General features: G+C 49.0%; 1 protein-coding gene across 1 annotated transcript in view; it reads left to right on the plus strand.

The window, feature by feature from the left end:
• KCNB1 (potassium voltage-gated channel subfamily B member 1) overlaps nucleotides 1-10,711 on the plus strand; it is a 93,579-nt gene extending 82,868 nt beyond the window's left edge. Inside the window, exon 3 of the mRNA XM_058814801.1 lies at nucleotides 7,644-10,711. Within this exon, the coding sequence (XP_058670784.1) occupies nucleotides 7,644-9,656 (2,013 nt within the window). The 3' untranslated portion in view covers nucleotides 9,657-10,711. The remainder of the gene's footprint in view (nucleotides 1-7,643) is intronic.
• The last annotated feature ends 4,437 nt before the right edge of the window (nucleotides 10,712-15,148 follow it).

Genomic DNA, 15,148 nt, shown 5'->3' on the forward strand with positions numbered 1-15,148 from the left:
GGCTGCCCAAGCTGGTGTTTGTTTATCCTGGGCTTTGTTGTCCATGTCCAAAGTCAGCAAGCATGGAGTGAATATTCCCAGACTGCCAGAGAACACTTCAAAGAGTTTGAGCATTTTCTGAGCTCAAATTGAATTTTAAAAAACCTCAAAAGCAACACAGCAATAAACAAACAAAAAAGAAAAGAAAAAAAAGAAGAAAAGGCACCCCAACAAAGAACTAAGTATACATCTCCACAGTTCTGTTTCATCTTCTGTATTTATAGCAAGAATGCATCAAAACTCTCATAGTGAGGCAAGATCAAACTCTCTTACTGAACTGCTGATGTAGAGCTGCTTTTGTGTTCACACAGATTTGCTGTCCACTGGCACTACTTACCACTTGCTATGGCCCCATGCTAATATGAGTGATTTGTTGCCAAGGATTAGTTTTTAGCAGCTTTTGTAAACAGTTTGTATACAGTTGTTGCTATTTATTAAATATGTGACATCCAATCCAGTGTTTGGTGCTTATAAAGGGAAGAACCATCTGTGCTTGAGATTAAAACACTTCAATCACGTTGTGCCAGAGCTGTCAGCGAGGGTTCCGTGCTCTGCTCTAGAGAAAAGCCTTGGGAACCCTGGCTTGGAAAGGTGAACTCCTGCATCCAAGTCCTTTGTGTGACACAAGGCTGCCTGCCCGACAGGAGGAGGGCTCTGGCCATGGTGGAGAGAAACAAAAAGGTTTTAGCAGAATAAAGAACTGAGAGCTGGGAAGGTGCTGAGAGCTTGGAGTGATTCTACCAGTCTGCTTCCCAGAAGCAGAAGCTCCACAAGTCTCTTTTGGAAAAAAAGAAGAATGTTAATATTCAATTTCTTTGCAGGGCACTGCAAGGGTGGCAGCTGTAATCCCTTGTGTGAGCCCCAGGTTTTGCCATCAGTGCAAGAGGTGCCACCAAGGTTTCTCTTGGATCAGGCCGAGCGTCCAGGCAAGCCCTGCTCGAAGGCTGCACCCCAAGGACAGCCTGTGAGGCAGCAGAAATGCCTCAGCCTGAATTTTATGCCCTTATCCCAGGCATCAGTTCAAAAAAGGAAAATAATGCCCTCTGAAATGCAGTGGAGCAGCCCCAGGAGCTGCAGCAGCTGAGGGAGCTGAAGGCAGCCCTTGGGAACAGCCCAGGCACACCTGGACACCTGACATCTGAGACCTGATACCTGACATTTGACATCTGACATCTGACACCTGGATGCATGGACACACAGCTGATAGGGCCCTGCTGGTATCAGGATCATTCAACAGGAGAGGATTTTGCCCCTGCCCTTCTCTCCTCAGGGATTTACTGCTCCTGCAGGCTTCCCTGTCTCTACACAATGCCATTGGTGTGGCTGATGCTGGTAAATGGATTTGCCACTTTTCCTAACACATTTCTGGAAGAAATGTTAAACAGGTAATTGTTTTTTGCAGGCAAAACATCACTTGGGCTCTGTTCTAATTTTCTCTCTATGTGGCCACTCAGGATGGTATCAATGACTTGGTAAATCTCCCTGCAGCAAGACTAATTATGCATTTTGGTGAGAAAGCAGCAGTGGAACTGGTTTAGTCTTCCAAAAACTCTACACTGTAATATGCAGGACTAATGTGCTTCAGATTTGAAAAGAATTAATATCAATTATTCTCATGCATATTCATGAGAGGAAGACTGGTTTAGCAATCAAGCTAATAGTTTTTTGCTTAATTACATTTAGTTGATTTCATGCTATCTTGGCACATTCCTGATTGAATTTAACCATTAAAAAAACCCCTCCCACAACTACTCCTGCGAACAGCAACACTTGGAGCTCAGCATCCGCTGTAAATAGTGTCTGAGGCTGAGCAGACTGCTCTCGTGGTGGGAGTGCAGCACGAGCATTGTCTCTGCCTGGTGCAGGGCAGAATCCCAAAGGATCTTCGAGAGCTGCTCTCAGGCACTCAGCAGTGCTGAGGTGGAAGGCAGGCTTTTTGTTGCTTTATATTTTTGCTTTATTTTTTTGCTTTTTCTGAGTCCAAACCTCTGTCTGCTTAAATGCAAGGCAGTTGGTGGGAAAGGGAGATGAACCTGAGAGGGGCCAGGGGGAGGTTCTGTCCGTGCAGGGGTGGGGAGCCTGGCCCCAGTGGCAGCTGCAGGGGCTGCAGGGGCACAGGGGTGCAGGGGCACAGGAGTGCAGTGGCACAGGGCTGCAGGGGTGCAGGAGGTGCAGGGCTGCAGGGGCTGCAGGGGCACAGGGCTGCAGTGGCACAGGGCTGCAGGGGCACAGGGCTGCAGGGCTGCAGGGGCACAGGGCTGCAGGGGCACAGGGCTGCAGGGCTGCAGGGGCACAGGGCTGCAGTGGCACAGGGCTGCAGGGGTGCAGGAGGTGCAGGGCTGCAGGGGCACAGGGCTGCAGGGGCACAGGGCTGCAGTGGCACAGGGCTGCAGGGCTGCAGGGGCACAGGGCTGCAGGGGCACAGGGCTGCAGGGGCACAGGGCTGCAGGGCTGCAGGGGCACAGGGCTGCAGGGGCACAGGGCTGCAAGGGCACAGGGCTGCAGGGCTGCAGGGGCACAGGGCTGCAGGGGCACAGGGCTGCAAGGGCACAGGGTGCAGGGGCACAGGGGTGCAGGGCGGGCGGGATGCCCTGGCCCTGGGGCAGTCTCCGCCCGGCTCTGTGTGTACAGCTCTCCCCCAGGGAAGGGCCAGGCTGTGCAGCGCCGCGCTGCCATCCCAGCCTGTCCGAGAGCAGCACCGTGCACAGAACAGCACAGGGTGGCACGGTGGGAGCAGGGGGAGGCAGCAGAGGCAGCTCGAGGGAAGGGCCTGGTCTGGAGCTGGCCCCGGAGGATGCAGCAGGGCCGCGCTGGGCTGACCAGGGCTGGGGGGCTGGCATGCTCCCAGTGGTGCTGCTGGCTGGGGTTGCACCATCCTGGGCACAAGGCAAAGCCAGGAGGAAAACGGGAAACTTCAGCTTCCATGTGCCATTTGTTTTCTTTTTTGACTTCCCCCATGCTTGCAGCAGCAGAAATAGGACAGATGCTGCCCTCTCATCCTCTCCTGAGAACTGTCACTGTGCTGATGTCTAAAGGCAGTGTGTGTTTTTCAAGTTTGCCTTTTCAGTATATTCATTCATCTATAATTTCCTTCTCCAGCACACCATTTACATCTGGGCTTTGCTCTGAAAGAAGACTGACACCATTTATCATTTGATGGGGTTTGATAGCTCTCTGACAACTAAGCATGTTCTTAGGAGTATTAAAGAGTTTACAGCCAGCTCTGCCTGAGGGCAGCTCTGCCCACCAGCCCTGAGTCAGCAGCTGTAGCTGCAGCTCCCTGGCATTGACATAGGATCAGCACAAGTATCCTCTTTTAACTAAATAGACTTGCTCTCTCAACAGATAAACTTATTACAGCTGTAATTGAAATCAAATAATTAAACATTATTCAATCTTGGCTTTTCCAGGCAAATGTCAAAATTAAGATCTCATATGTTTCCAAAGCAAAACACAAGTGACTTTATCCTGATCCTGGTTTTATGGAGGTTATGCTGTGCAGTAGTGCTTGCAGAGGAGTGCAGGGGTTTGCCTTCCTGCAGGTCTGTGTCCTCAGGGAGCTGAGCTGGGTGTGCAGGGGCACTCAGGGAGCTGGGCTGGGTGTGCTCAGGGCACTCAGGGAGCTCAGTGTGTGTGCAGGGGCACTCAGGAGCTCAGTGTGTGTGCAGGGCACTCAGGAGCTCAGTGTGTGTCCTCAGAGAGCTGGGCTGGCTGTGCAGGGGCACTCAGGGAGCTGGGCTGGGTGTGCAGGGGCACTCAGGAGCTGAGCTGGGTGTGCTCAGGGCACTCAGGGAGCTCAGTGTGTGCTCAGGGCACTCAGGAGCTGGGCTGGCTGTGCAGGGCACTCAGGAGCTCAGTGTGTGTCCTGGGGCACTCAGGAGCTCAGTGTGTGTGCAGGGCACTCAGGAGCTGGGCTGGCTGTGCAGGGCACTCAGGAGCTCAGTGTGTGTGCTCAGGGAGCTGGGCTGGGTGTGCTCAGGGCACTCAGGAGCTCAGTGTGTGTGCAGGGCACTCAGGAGCTCAGTGTGTGTGCTCAGGGAGCTGGGCTGGCTGTGCAGGGCCCCTCCAGAGCTCACAGCTCCTGGGGCAGGGGGCTCCTGGGACCCTGTGTGGGCAGCACCTCAAAGGGACATGGAAAGTGCCCGGTCAGGGAAAACTCCTGAGCAGGAACCAGCAGGACTTAAGGGGTTTGGAGATTCAAGGTCTTACATCTTAACATTCTTCCACGTGAAAAAATCGGATTAAAGGTTCTCTGTACTTCCCTTGCAGCCATAGCCCCCACTTTGGCCTCAACTTGCCATGATGCAAGAAGCAGGTGTGACCTTTCATTATGGCTTCAGCATTTTCTCGAAAAGACATCCTGCAAGCCCAGTGGTCAGAATCTTGACATCAGAAGATCAGAAGTGACTGTGTTCTGCAAACTCTTTCAGTTTATGAATATTTAGGCATTTTCTAGTGAAGAGATGTCTCCTAAAACAAGTCCCTGTCAATAAATACCACAGACATGTATAGCTGCTGCAAGCAGGAGATGTTATTCCTGTGCAGAATCAAGTAGGGAGGAGACTAAGGAACTCTCCATCTGTTTCTGCACTGTGCAGCACGTGGGATATTGCTGAAAATACACCGTGCTCTGTTCCTCAGAGCCTGGGGAGACAGAGGCTGGCACAGGCGTGGCTGGATGGAGCTGGACAGTCTGACTCAAAGTGTATTGCAGCTTGGGAAAGCTGAGGGGCTGCAGGAAAAATCCCTTGGTAAATGGAGCGTATGAATGAAACCTGGTCCTGATGCCAGATTAACTCTGCAGGCCTCGGTGGAGCTAAAAAAGCACGTTAGACAAAACCATTATTGAACTTGTTGATTACATAACAATTTCCTCATCGTATTTCCAAGAATATCGAATCTATATTCAAACACCCTCCTACTCTCTCCCACATACCACCCCTTCTCCTTGCTATATCAGCTTCATTACCGAGTATGAAGACAGAAAAAGTATAGGGCATGTTGCCACAAGCAGAGAGATCTCGGATCTGCTTACCCTGAGATTTTAGAGCCATCTATGGGATTGGGACAGCCAGTTCTCATAAATTTTAATGGCCTTGAAAGTCTCCAGCCTTATGCCTTTATCTCTGCTGGGGTTTTTAGCAGTGCAAAGAAAACACCCAAGCCATAAATGTCAGCCAACCTCGACGCTGGGTCAGTCCCTGCTGCCCCTCTCTGTGCCAGCCGCAGGGTGGGCACACACACTGCCCTGCAGACAGAGATGGAAACTGCTGAGCAGCCTCCTGCCCCTTGCCCAGGGAGGAGCACAGACCCTGCCACACACAGGAGCAGCCCCAGGGCAGGTGGGGATGTCCTGAAAGGTGCCAGGGGCAGGAGGCCAGCCCAGCTTTTGGGGGGTTTGAGGAGGAGGGGATTAACGGCTTGCCAGCATGGCCCATCCATCTTGCCTCAGGAAACAGCAGTGGCACAAACTGGCTGCACTTGCTCCAAAATGAGCCTGCTTGTCTCATTTGCATGTGTAATAACCAGCGTGTGTGTACAATCATGCTAATCACTTTGAGGCACCTGCTTTAAATTCATCCAAAACCCTGCCCTGCCTGTTCCTGGGTTATTTAGCTTCCACAAGGGAACCATAGCAGCAATCCAGAGATTCACTCCACCAAAACTTTTGTGAAACAGCCAATTTAGTGGAGGAGAAATTTTTTCCTGAAATCCTGCCCGTCCTTGCACCACCAGTCAAAATCGGTCCCATTGGCTTTTCTTGTTGAGGAGAAGTGAACCTGTAAGAGCAGAGGGAGGAGGAAAGGCCAGGAATGGAATGAAAAGGCTGCCTGTGATGCAGAACATCCCTAGAGGCCTCCCTTCCCTCCAGCTTTCTGTCTCTCATTACTGACAGTGGAAAATACAAGAGCTGCCAAGCTAGAGGTTCAGTACAGCCAAGATGGGAAACCTTATTAGAGAGACAGATGGTGATTTCTATAATCTGAAATCCCAGACTGTAAATACTTTGGGACAGAGCCCTGTGCAACTGAACAGTGCTAAAGCCTGACAGCAGCAGCTGGATCCAGTTTTCTGTGCACAACTGCTCCGTGGGGGGCTTTTAGTGGATGGTAGATGCTACCAGGACAAGGTATCTCTTCTAAACCCTGCTGGAGATACTCCATCTCAATTTTATGTGCTTTCCAATTGAAAAGTGCCTTGAATAACTGAGGACAATCAACTCACACTTAGAAGTTTTTCTTAGCCTGAGAAGATTCCCAAAGATGTGGTTGCAGCAGATGAGTAAGGGGGAAAATCTGTGTCTTGGGAGCACAAGTGACATCTTGCTGCAGCTTGTGGGAGAAATGATAAATGCCTGTCTCTGTTTATTGCCTAGCTTTGTGGCTAAATCTCCTAAACCAAAATCAAATTTTACCCTTAGATCTCCCAGTTAATTTATTTATATTCATCTGGCATTGCCTTGATCTTCAAAGCAGGAAGGTATATCAAAGGAAGCAGAAGGTTTGACACCAATTACTGCTGCTGGATGCCATTCACTGCATAAAGATGGAGTGTTAATATTTACACTGAAAGTGAAGGAGATAAAACTCAACAGGTACACACATCTAAGCCTACAAATAAGCCCTTCTGTGTATAGTGGGCAGAGATAAAGCCAAGCAAAACTAATTGAAATTACCATTGCAAATATCCTAAACACCTTCAGAAATGGTGGGTTGTAAACAAAGAAGTGACAGCAAAACCACCAAAAGAGCCTTCTAGGAAAGCAAATCAGGCTCTCTGCTTCTCAGGGGCAGTGCCTGGTCTCCAGGAGATGGTTTTTGAAACAAGCCACCATGAAGAAGTAATTAACATCTAAATATCCCCACACTCCACCATGAGACACTTGATTTGCATTTTATTCTCCTGAGTTTGAGATGTGTGAGGCCCCAGTGACTGGACCTGCCCTGCCTTGGCTGTCTCAGTGTTGTCCAATTTGGTTTGCTCAAATGCTTGCTCTCTCCTCCAGAAAACTCAAAATGGCTTAGAAAGCTTGGTGAAGTTTTCATGTTTTTCACAACCATCAAGAACTGAATTAGAGATGAGTCATTAAACAAGAGTGTATTATTTTTATGCTTATGTAGTAGAATTGCACACACATCTCTATAATTAGCCATCAGCACCCCAAATTACAGCAGTAACTGTTCATTAAATGGAGGGCATCACTCTGATCAAATCATGTATTCACAATTGCATTCCTTCTTGCTTAAATTTCAGAGCTTGTTGTCCAGATGGGCCTTGTTGGGCACCCAATTAGTAGTTAATCAAAAGCTCCTGCTGCTTCACAGCCCTCCTGGCATCCTAGCTGTTCCTTACGTGTTCCTTGACTGCACGGAGATGAAAGCACAGGAGTCGGAGTAGAGGCTTTATCTCCTTTATGCAACTGCCATAACTAAAACAGCTTCCAAGATAAACTCAACTCAGGATGCATTGGTTATCTGACTTGTGCGTGCTGAGCAAAATGGGTCTTGCAACGTGTGAGTGAAAATGCAGCCATGTGTTAACGGCAGCAAGAGACAGCCTCGTGTGTTCTGAGATTAACTCACTGTTTTCTCTTTCCTTTCCAGATTTTGGCAATCATTTCCATCATGTTTATTGTACTATCTACAATTGCCTTGTCCCTTAACACACTTCCTGAGCTACAAGGCGTGGATGAATTTGGGCAGACCACAGATAACCCCCAGCTGGCCCACGTGGAAGCGGTGTGCATCGCCTGGTTTACCATGGAATACCTCCTGCGCTTCCTCTCCTCCCCGAAGAAATGGAAGTTTTTCAAAGGCCCGCTGAACGCTATAGATTTGCTGGCTATCTTACCCTACTATGTTACTATCTTCCTCACAGAATCCAATAAAAGTGTACTTCAGTTCCAAAATGTACGAAGAGTGGTCCAAATATTTCGGATCATGAGGATACTCCGGATTCTAAAACTGGCCCGGCACTCCACGGGTTTGCAGTCCTTGGGGTTTACACTGAGGAGGAGTTACAATGAACTTGGATTACTCATCTTGTTTCTGGCTATGGGCATTATGATCTTCTCCAGTTTAGTGTTTTTTGCAGAAAAGGATGAGGATGATACAAAGTTCAAGAGCATCCCAGCTTCTTTCTGGTGGGCAACAATCACCATGACAACAGTAGGCTATGGAGACATTTACCCCAAAACTCTTTTGGGTAAAATAGTGGGAGGACTGTGCTGCATTGCTGGCGTGCTGGTGATAGCTCTTCCCATCCCAATTATTGTCAATAATTTCTCAGAGTTTTACAAAGAGCAGAAGAGGCAGGAGAAAGCCATTAAGCGCAGGGAAGCTCTTGAAAGAGCAAAAAGAAATGGCAGTATTGTTTCCATGAACATGAAGGATGCGTTTGCTCGTAGCATAGAACTCATGGACATTGTGGTTGAAAAGAATGGAGAAAGCATAGCCAAAAAGGATAAAGTTCAGGACAATCATTTATCTCCAAGCAAATGGAAATGGACCAAGAGAACACTCTCTGAAACTAGTTCTAGTAAATCTTTTGAAACTAAGGAACAAGGATCCCCAGAAAAAGCCAGGTCGTCTTCAAGTCCCCAACACCTGAATGTCCAACAGCTCGAGGACATGTACAACAAAATGGCAAAGACTCAGTCCCAGCCAAACCTTATCACTAAAGAGTCGAGTCAAGCTGGAAAGCAAAAGGAAGAGCTGGAAATGGAAACCCTTCCAGGCCCGATGGTGCCGCTGCTGGCGACGCGCACAGACGGCATCGTGGACATGAGGAGCATGTCCAGCATCGACAGCTTCATCAGCTGCGCCGCCGAGTTCCCCGACCCCGCGCGCTTCCCGCACAGCCCGCTCACCGCCCTGCCCTGCAAGGGCATCCCCCAGGAGCAGGGCAGGCCCGAGGGCAGCACCGCCAGGTACGTGGACGTGAACCCCGGCCCCGAAGGCAGCCACCGCTCTGCTTTCTTCATCGACAGTCCCAAAAGCTCCATCAAGGCCAGTAACCCGTTAAAACTAAGATCTCTCAAAGTCAACTTCATGGAAGAGGACACCAGCACATTCGTACCAGCATCAAATGTACTGAGAACGTACCCAGACCCTCTCAAGAGCCGGGGAGCTGCTGCTGCCGCCGCAGACACTTCCTTACTCTCTGACAGGTCTCTCATGAGCCCAGAAACCTCGATCTACACAACTGCGAGCGCAAGAACCCCCCCAAAGTCACCAGAGTCCCAGGCAGCCATAGCTTTCAACTTCCACGATGCTGGTATACACAAATACATCGATGCTGACACCGATGATGAGGGTCAGCTGATGTATGACTCAAGTCCGCCTGGAAATGTGAGTCCCAAGTACAGTGTTGCAAGCAGTGGCTATCTAAAGCAAAAGGACCATGTTTATAGAACAGAGAAGAACCATCTAGAAGCTGCTGCTTTACCCACCTCCCCTAAGCTGATAGGGCAGAACTGCATTTACTCTATGGAAGGTATCACTGGAAGAACCCAGGGCAATCAGGAGACTGTCAGACTAGAAAATCACATTTCCCCAGAAGTCCATGTATTACCAGGCAGCGGAGGACATGCTAACACACATGATCAAAGCATCTGAGGTGGGGTCTGAAAGAACTTACTGAGAATTTAGAGGAATATCTTCACAGTCAACACAAACAAAAGAGCTTCTGCATGGCATGAACTTGGCTGAAACAAGCCACCTGTTTCTAAAAGTCTGGGGGAGGTCCAGTGTGGGTTTGTGAAAATGTCCTTCTCTGAAACAACTTTAAAGACATTGCCCACATCAGTCAAAAAAATGATTGCGAATCATGATCACACATTGATCTCCTTTCATGTTGTCCAGTGAAGCCAATGTGACCAAATATCCATCCATTCCCCTTGAACGCTAGAGCTCCTTTTGGAAATATTAACATCTGAGTTGCATTAGTTCCATAAAGGATGCCAAGGCAGCCAGATTTGAACTCTGGAATAAATTGCTGGGGTTGGTATAAAGCTTTTGAAAACACAGTGCTCACTGCTTCAGGGCAGCGGTTCCCCATGTACAGCTTTCTCTGATGGATATTATGTTTAAAGGTAACAGGGAACACTTGCATTATTGGAAAATCCAAGCGAAAAGCATTTGAAACAATTAACGGTCTAGAGAAACCAATTCTTAAAATGCTCTTTGTGTGTTTAACAATCTGATATCCTGTAGGACCTGATGTTTTCTTTTGAAATATTAGCAGGGTGAGTTGCACCACTTGTACCTAATTCCAAACACGCCCTAGGACATAGCGAGACTCGCACTTGCCCTCGGCTCGAAGCCGGTGCCTGCCCCGGGGCCAGCGTGGTCCGGGAGGGCCGGAGGAGCCATGCAGAAGCAGGAGCCCTGCCCGGGAGGAGCCGTGCCCGCCCTGCCCGTGCCAGGCGCGGCCGTGCCCGCCCGGCGCTGCGAGAGGAGCAGGCTGGTCCGGAGCTTTTTGCGCCCGAGCAGCGCAGTGAAAGATATGCAAGTGTTACATAAATATGCAAAAAGAGGGATTCGGTAGCAACCCGTGCCAGGCCTGGCTGTGCTCCCTCTTGCCACGAGGTCGGGCAGCAGAGGCTCCTGCAGGGCTGTGGCACAAAGCAGCCGCAAGAGGCAGGAGAATCAGGCCTGACGTTTTAATAACATCCAGTCATTTTTAAATGAAACAAGAAAATAAAGAGGAAAGGAAAAAAAAAAAAAAGAGATAAGAGATCTGAGATCTGACCATTTTAAGTGAACAGAACTAGCAGCCACCAGCCTAGGTTTTTAAAATATTATTGTTTCAATAAAGTTATGTCAAATTGTGTAGGAAATAATTTGTCTTTGGTTTTTAATCTCGGGGTGGGGGGGAAAAGCACTTTATGTTGACTTTTTGTTGTCGTTGTTGCAATGCTGGAGTAGGATAGCAGAGCGTAACAATCAAGCACTTTAACCAAGCACTACTTTAATTTGTGCCTCTTGTTGTGACTGTGATTTGTTACAAGCCTGTAGCAAGTCGCAACTTGTCCTGTGATAACTGTGATGGTAACCTTTTATGTTGTTCTCTGTTTCTACTGTAAAACTCAGTTGTGAATGGCTCCGTCACCGAGCGTTTCCTGACCTGGGCTGAGGTCCTGCCGGGGTGTAGCAATCTGCAGGGACGAGCTGAGACACGGCCCGTGGGAGCAGAGGGGCACGCGTGGGAGCCATTGAGTCCCCTGCATTTTGTTCCTTCCTGTTGTAAAAAACAAGTGTCGGTTAGTCCTGAATGTAGCCGTGTGTCCGTCCCGGCCGTGCAGCCCTGTCTGTAACCCGTAACAGTGAATGCAGCACGTACGGACAAAAGCAATAAGCACATTTCTGTTTCAGGAGCTAGGGCGGGTTGTGAGGATGGCTTTGCCCAGCATCTCCTTGGCACGGAGCTGTGCCCGGAATTGTGTCCAGAGCTGTGCCCGGAGCTGTGCCCGGAGCTGTGCCCTTTGCCAGGAGCTGTGCCTGGAGCCGTGCCCCTTGGCAGGAGCTGTGCCCGGAGCTGTGCCCGGAACTGTGCCCTTTGCCAGGAGCTGTGCCCGGAGCCATGCCCCTTGGCAGGAGCTGTGCCCGGAATTGTGCCCAGAGCTGTGCGTGGAGCTGTGCCCGGAACTGTGCCCCTTGGCAGGAGCTGTGCCCGGAATTGTGCCCAGAGCTGTGCCCCTTGGCAGGAGCTGTGCCCGGAGCTGTGCCCGGAGCTGTGCCCGGAGCTGTGCCCTTTGGCAGGAGCTGTGCCCGGAGCCATGCCCAGAGCTGTGCCCCTTGGCAGGAGCTGTGCCAGGAGCTGTGCCCGGAGCTGTGCCCGGAGCTATGCCCAGAGCTGTGCCCCTTGGCAGGAGCTGTGCCCGGAGCTGTGCCCGGAGCTGTGCCCCTTGGCAGGAGCTGTGCCCGGAGCTCTGCTCCTCCAGCCCGTCCCGGCCGAGGGAGCCGCCCGGGTGTTGCAGCGGGGCAGAAGCCAGGCCATGCTGTGCTGGGCGGTGCCGTACCGTACCGTTCCGGGCCGGGCCATGCTGTGCTGTGCCGTACCGTACCGTTCCGGGCCGGGCCGGGCCGTACCGTACCGTTCCGGGCCATGCTGTGCCGTGCCGTACCGTTCCGGGCCGTGCTGGGCCGTACCGTTCCAGGCCGTGCCGTGCCGGGCCGGGCCATGCTGTGTCGTGCTGTACCATACCGTTCCAGGCCGTGCCGTGCCGTTCCGTGCCGTGCCAGGCCATACCGTGCCTGACCGTGCCGTGCCGGGCCGTGCCAGGCCGTGCCGGGCCGTACCGTGCTGGGCCGTACCGGGCCGGGCCGGGCCGGGCCGTACTGTGCCGGGCCGTGCCGGGCCGTGCCAGGCCGTGCCGGGCCATACCGTGCCTGACCGTGCCGTGCCGTGCCGGGCCGTGCCAGGCCGTGCTGGGCCGTACCGTGCCGTTCCGTGCCGGGCCGTGCCGTGCCGAGCGCAGCCCCCGCATTCCCAGCCCCGCTCCCGCAGCCCCGGGTGCCGCTCCCCGCCGGGCGGGCACGGCAGGATTTGGCCATAGCAAATACAAGTGTACTTAGAGGAACCGACGTATTGCTGAGATACTGGCTGAGGTTGAGTCAAAAAAGCGAAAATAACTTTCCAGCAGATAAGCTTTAAATACCGATTTATTCTGCGGCTTTCTGAGGCCGCAGAGCGGCAACAAGAAATCTTAAAGAGAACAGTTATAATATAATCTCTGTGTTTCAGTGATCAGTCATGTCTGCCATCAGCACAAATGTAAAATGAGGAAAAATCAGGGAATTTTTTTTTATAAAGTAATAGTGATTTCCAAGTTAAATATTTTTAGAGCTGATGCTTTCATGTGGAAAAAAAAGTCATATTTTACATATCACGAAAGTGAACGTATTTAAATATAGCCATATAGTGTAGTATTTACCACACTCTCATCCAAATTGATGTATTTGGTTGATAGATGGCACTGACAAAAATGTATAAATCAACAATTCTATCATTTTTTATCTAACAGTCAACTGGTGCAACTCTCCTTGTAACCAAAGGCCCTCTGTCTGCCTTGCATGATCGCTCATGGCACAGACCTTATGTCATCTATTTAGTCCTACCTTTAAAGTAGCATTTTACTGAGTCACTTTTGAAAGTCAAATTCAAAAGTATCATTTAAAAAAATCTTCCTTTCAAGTCTAAATAGCCAAAGTCCTATAGATTTCTTATAGAAAGCAAATAATTTAAAATTAAGCATATAATATGCTTGAAGAGCATTTCTTTCTTATTTGTGTACAATGATGTAGCTCTCATTTTGTGCCCAATTAAAAAGGAAGTATGTTTAATTTATTTTAATGAAATAAAGTCTGAATATGAAGTATGTATCTATATATGTGTGTGTGTGCATAATACACATATATATAATGTAAGCACTGGGAAATCTACTCTAACCTGAAGCTATGGTAGACTAAATCTGTACTCATTGCAAAGGAAAGGCAGTGCTTGGAAAACATAATGCTCACCAAATCCTATAGATCCTAGAAAGATAATTTAATTTTTGTTTGTTTGATACATGTTTCCCAAAGTTCACAGCGGTTGGGGAAAACAGGCAACATCTCTTGCACCAAGCTAGAGGGGGTGGTTTAATCACTGATATTTGGAATTCAGGTCTGCAAATTTACTGTGCACCAAGTATCAAGCAAGCTGACAGAGCCTCACCTGCTGCTGCAGAGGACATCATACCTGCAAGGACTCTCTGGACGTGTGATGTCTGCACTTGCTTGTGTCTTACGGCATCAACATCACTTTTAACGCATACCTACAAAAAAATATATATATATATAGAACACACACACATACACACACATATATATAAATGTATATATATATATGTGGGAGGAGAGAGTTCAGTTTTCTTAACCAGGAGGCTAAAGATTATTTCAGTTTTAGCTTGAACAGAGGAAAAAAGCAGTGACTTTGAAGTAGATTTCTCAGTGCCTTTTCTTAAAAACTTCACCTAAGCACACTTACGGAAAAAAGCCCCAACCCAAAACAAAAGAGTCTCCTGTGAAATCCACATTTTTCTGAAAGGTTTGAGAGTCAAAAAAAGGTAGAAGAAAGGAAAAATAAAAAAAAAGGCAAGAGAGAGGAAAAGAAATCCATGGAACGCACATTCCCTTCCTGAACATGCCGGGGAGTTTCTGCCTGGGCGAGTCATGAGAAACGCATCTGAGGCGGTCAGGTTGTTTGGCAACTGTGGCTGTGATAAACTGTAGCCTTTTCTTCCCTTGCAGCTAATAAGAAACACATTTCTAAGGAAAACAGTATTCTCTTCTGTAAAATTGTAATGTATTGTTAATATTTGTACCTACTGTATATTTATGTCTTGACAGAATTATGACCGGTACGGTTTATAGTAAATAACAAGGTTGTGTACAACTCATCACAGAGACAAGGTTTGCAAATCCACGTTCTCTCTGCTGTAAGCTCCACAGAACGCTTCGTGCCAGAGCAGAGCTGAGGAGCAGCCAGGGCTCCCCCTGCCCAGCACAGCCCGGCATCCATGAATTTCCATCGCCAGGGCTGCCCTGGGCTCCAGCACCTCTGCACAGAACCAGTGCTGCCCTGGCTCCGTTTGGGTCACCCGTCCGGGGAGAATGTGGCTTTGGATAGCTCCTGGATAAAGTACAGATGTTCCAGTTACCTCTGTACCTCCTGCTCGCCATTGTGTTGGCTTTAGAAGTATCTGATGTATGGAAAAGTCATGTGACTTTCATGCATTCCAGAGTAGTCTATTTTTCTGTTCAGATTTAAAAAAATTATATATATATATATATATATAAAATATAAATATATAACTGTATTTTTAGCAAATTTATAATAGGGCAATCAAGTCAGATTTCTTCTTTTTGTATTACAGAGTAATATATTAGATGCTCTCTCAGTGTTCATTTACACAGCTGATCCCCCAACCTTTTTGTTGTTGTTTTCTTTTTTTTCTGATGAACACCTGCAACATTTCTCCTGGAAGTGCATCTGTGAAAGGTCATGGGGTTTGTCTGATGTTGTTGTTTTCGTATTTTCCTGTTTGTGGTACTTTAACCCGGGA

This window comes from Ammospiza caudacuta, chromosome 15 (genome assembly GCF_027887145.1).
Source record: "Ammospiza caudacuta isolate bAmmCau1 chromosome 15, bAmmCau1.pri, whole genome shotgun sequence".
In the NCBI taxonomy this organism is placed as follows: Eukaryota; Metazoa; Chordata; class Aves; order Passeriformes; family Passerellidae; genus Ammospiza; species Ammospiza caudacuta.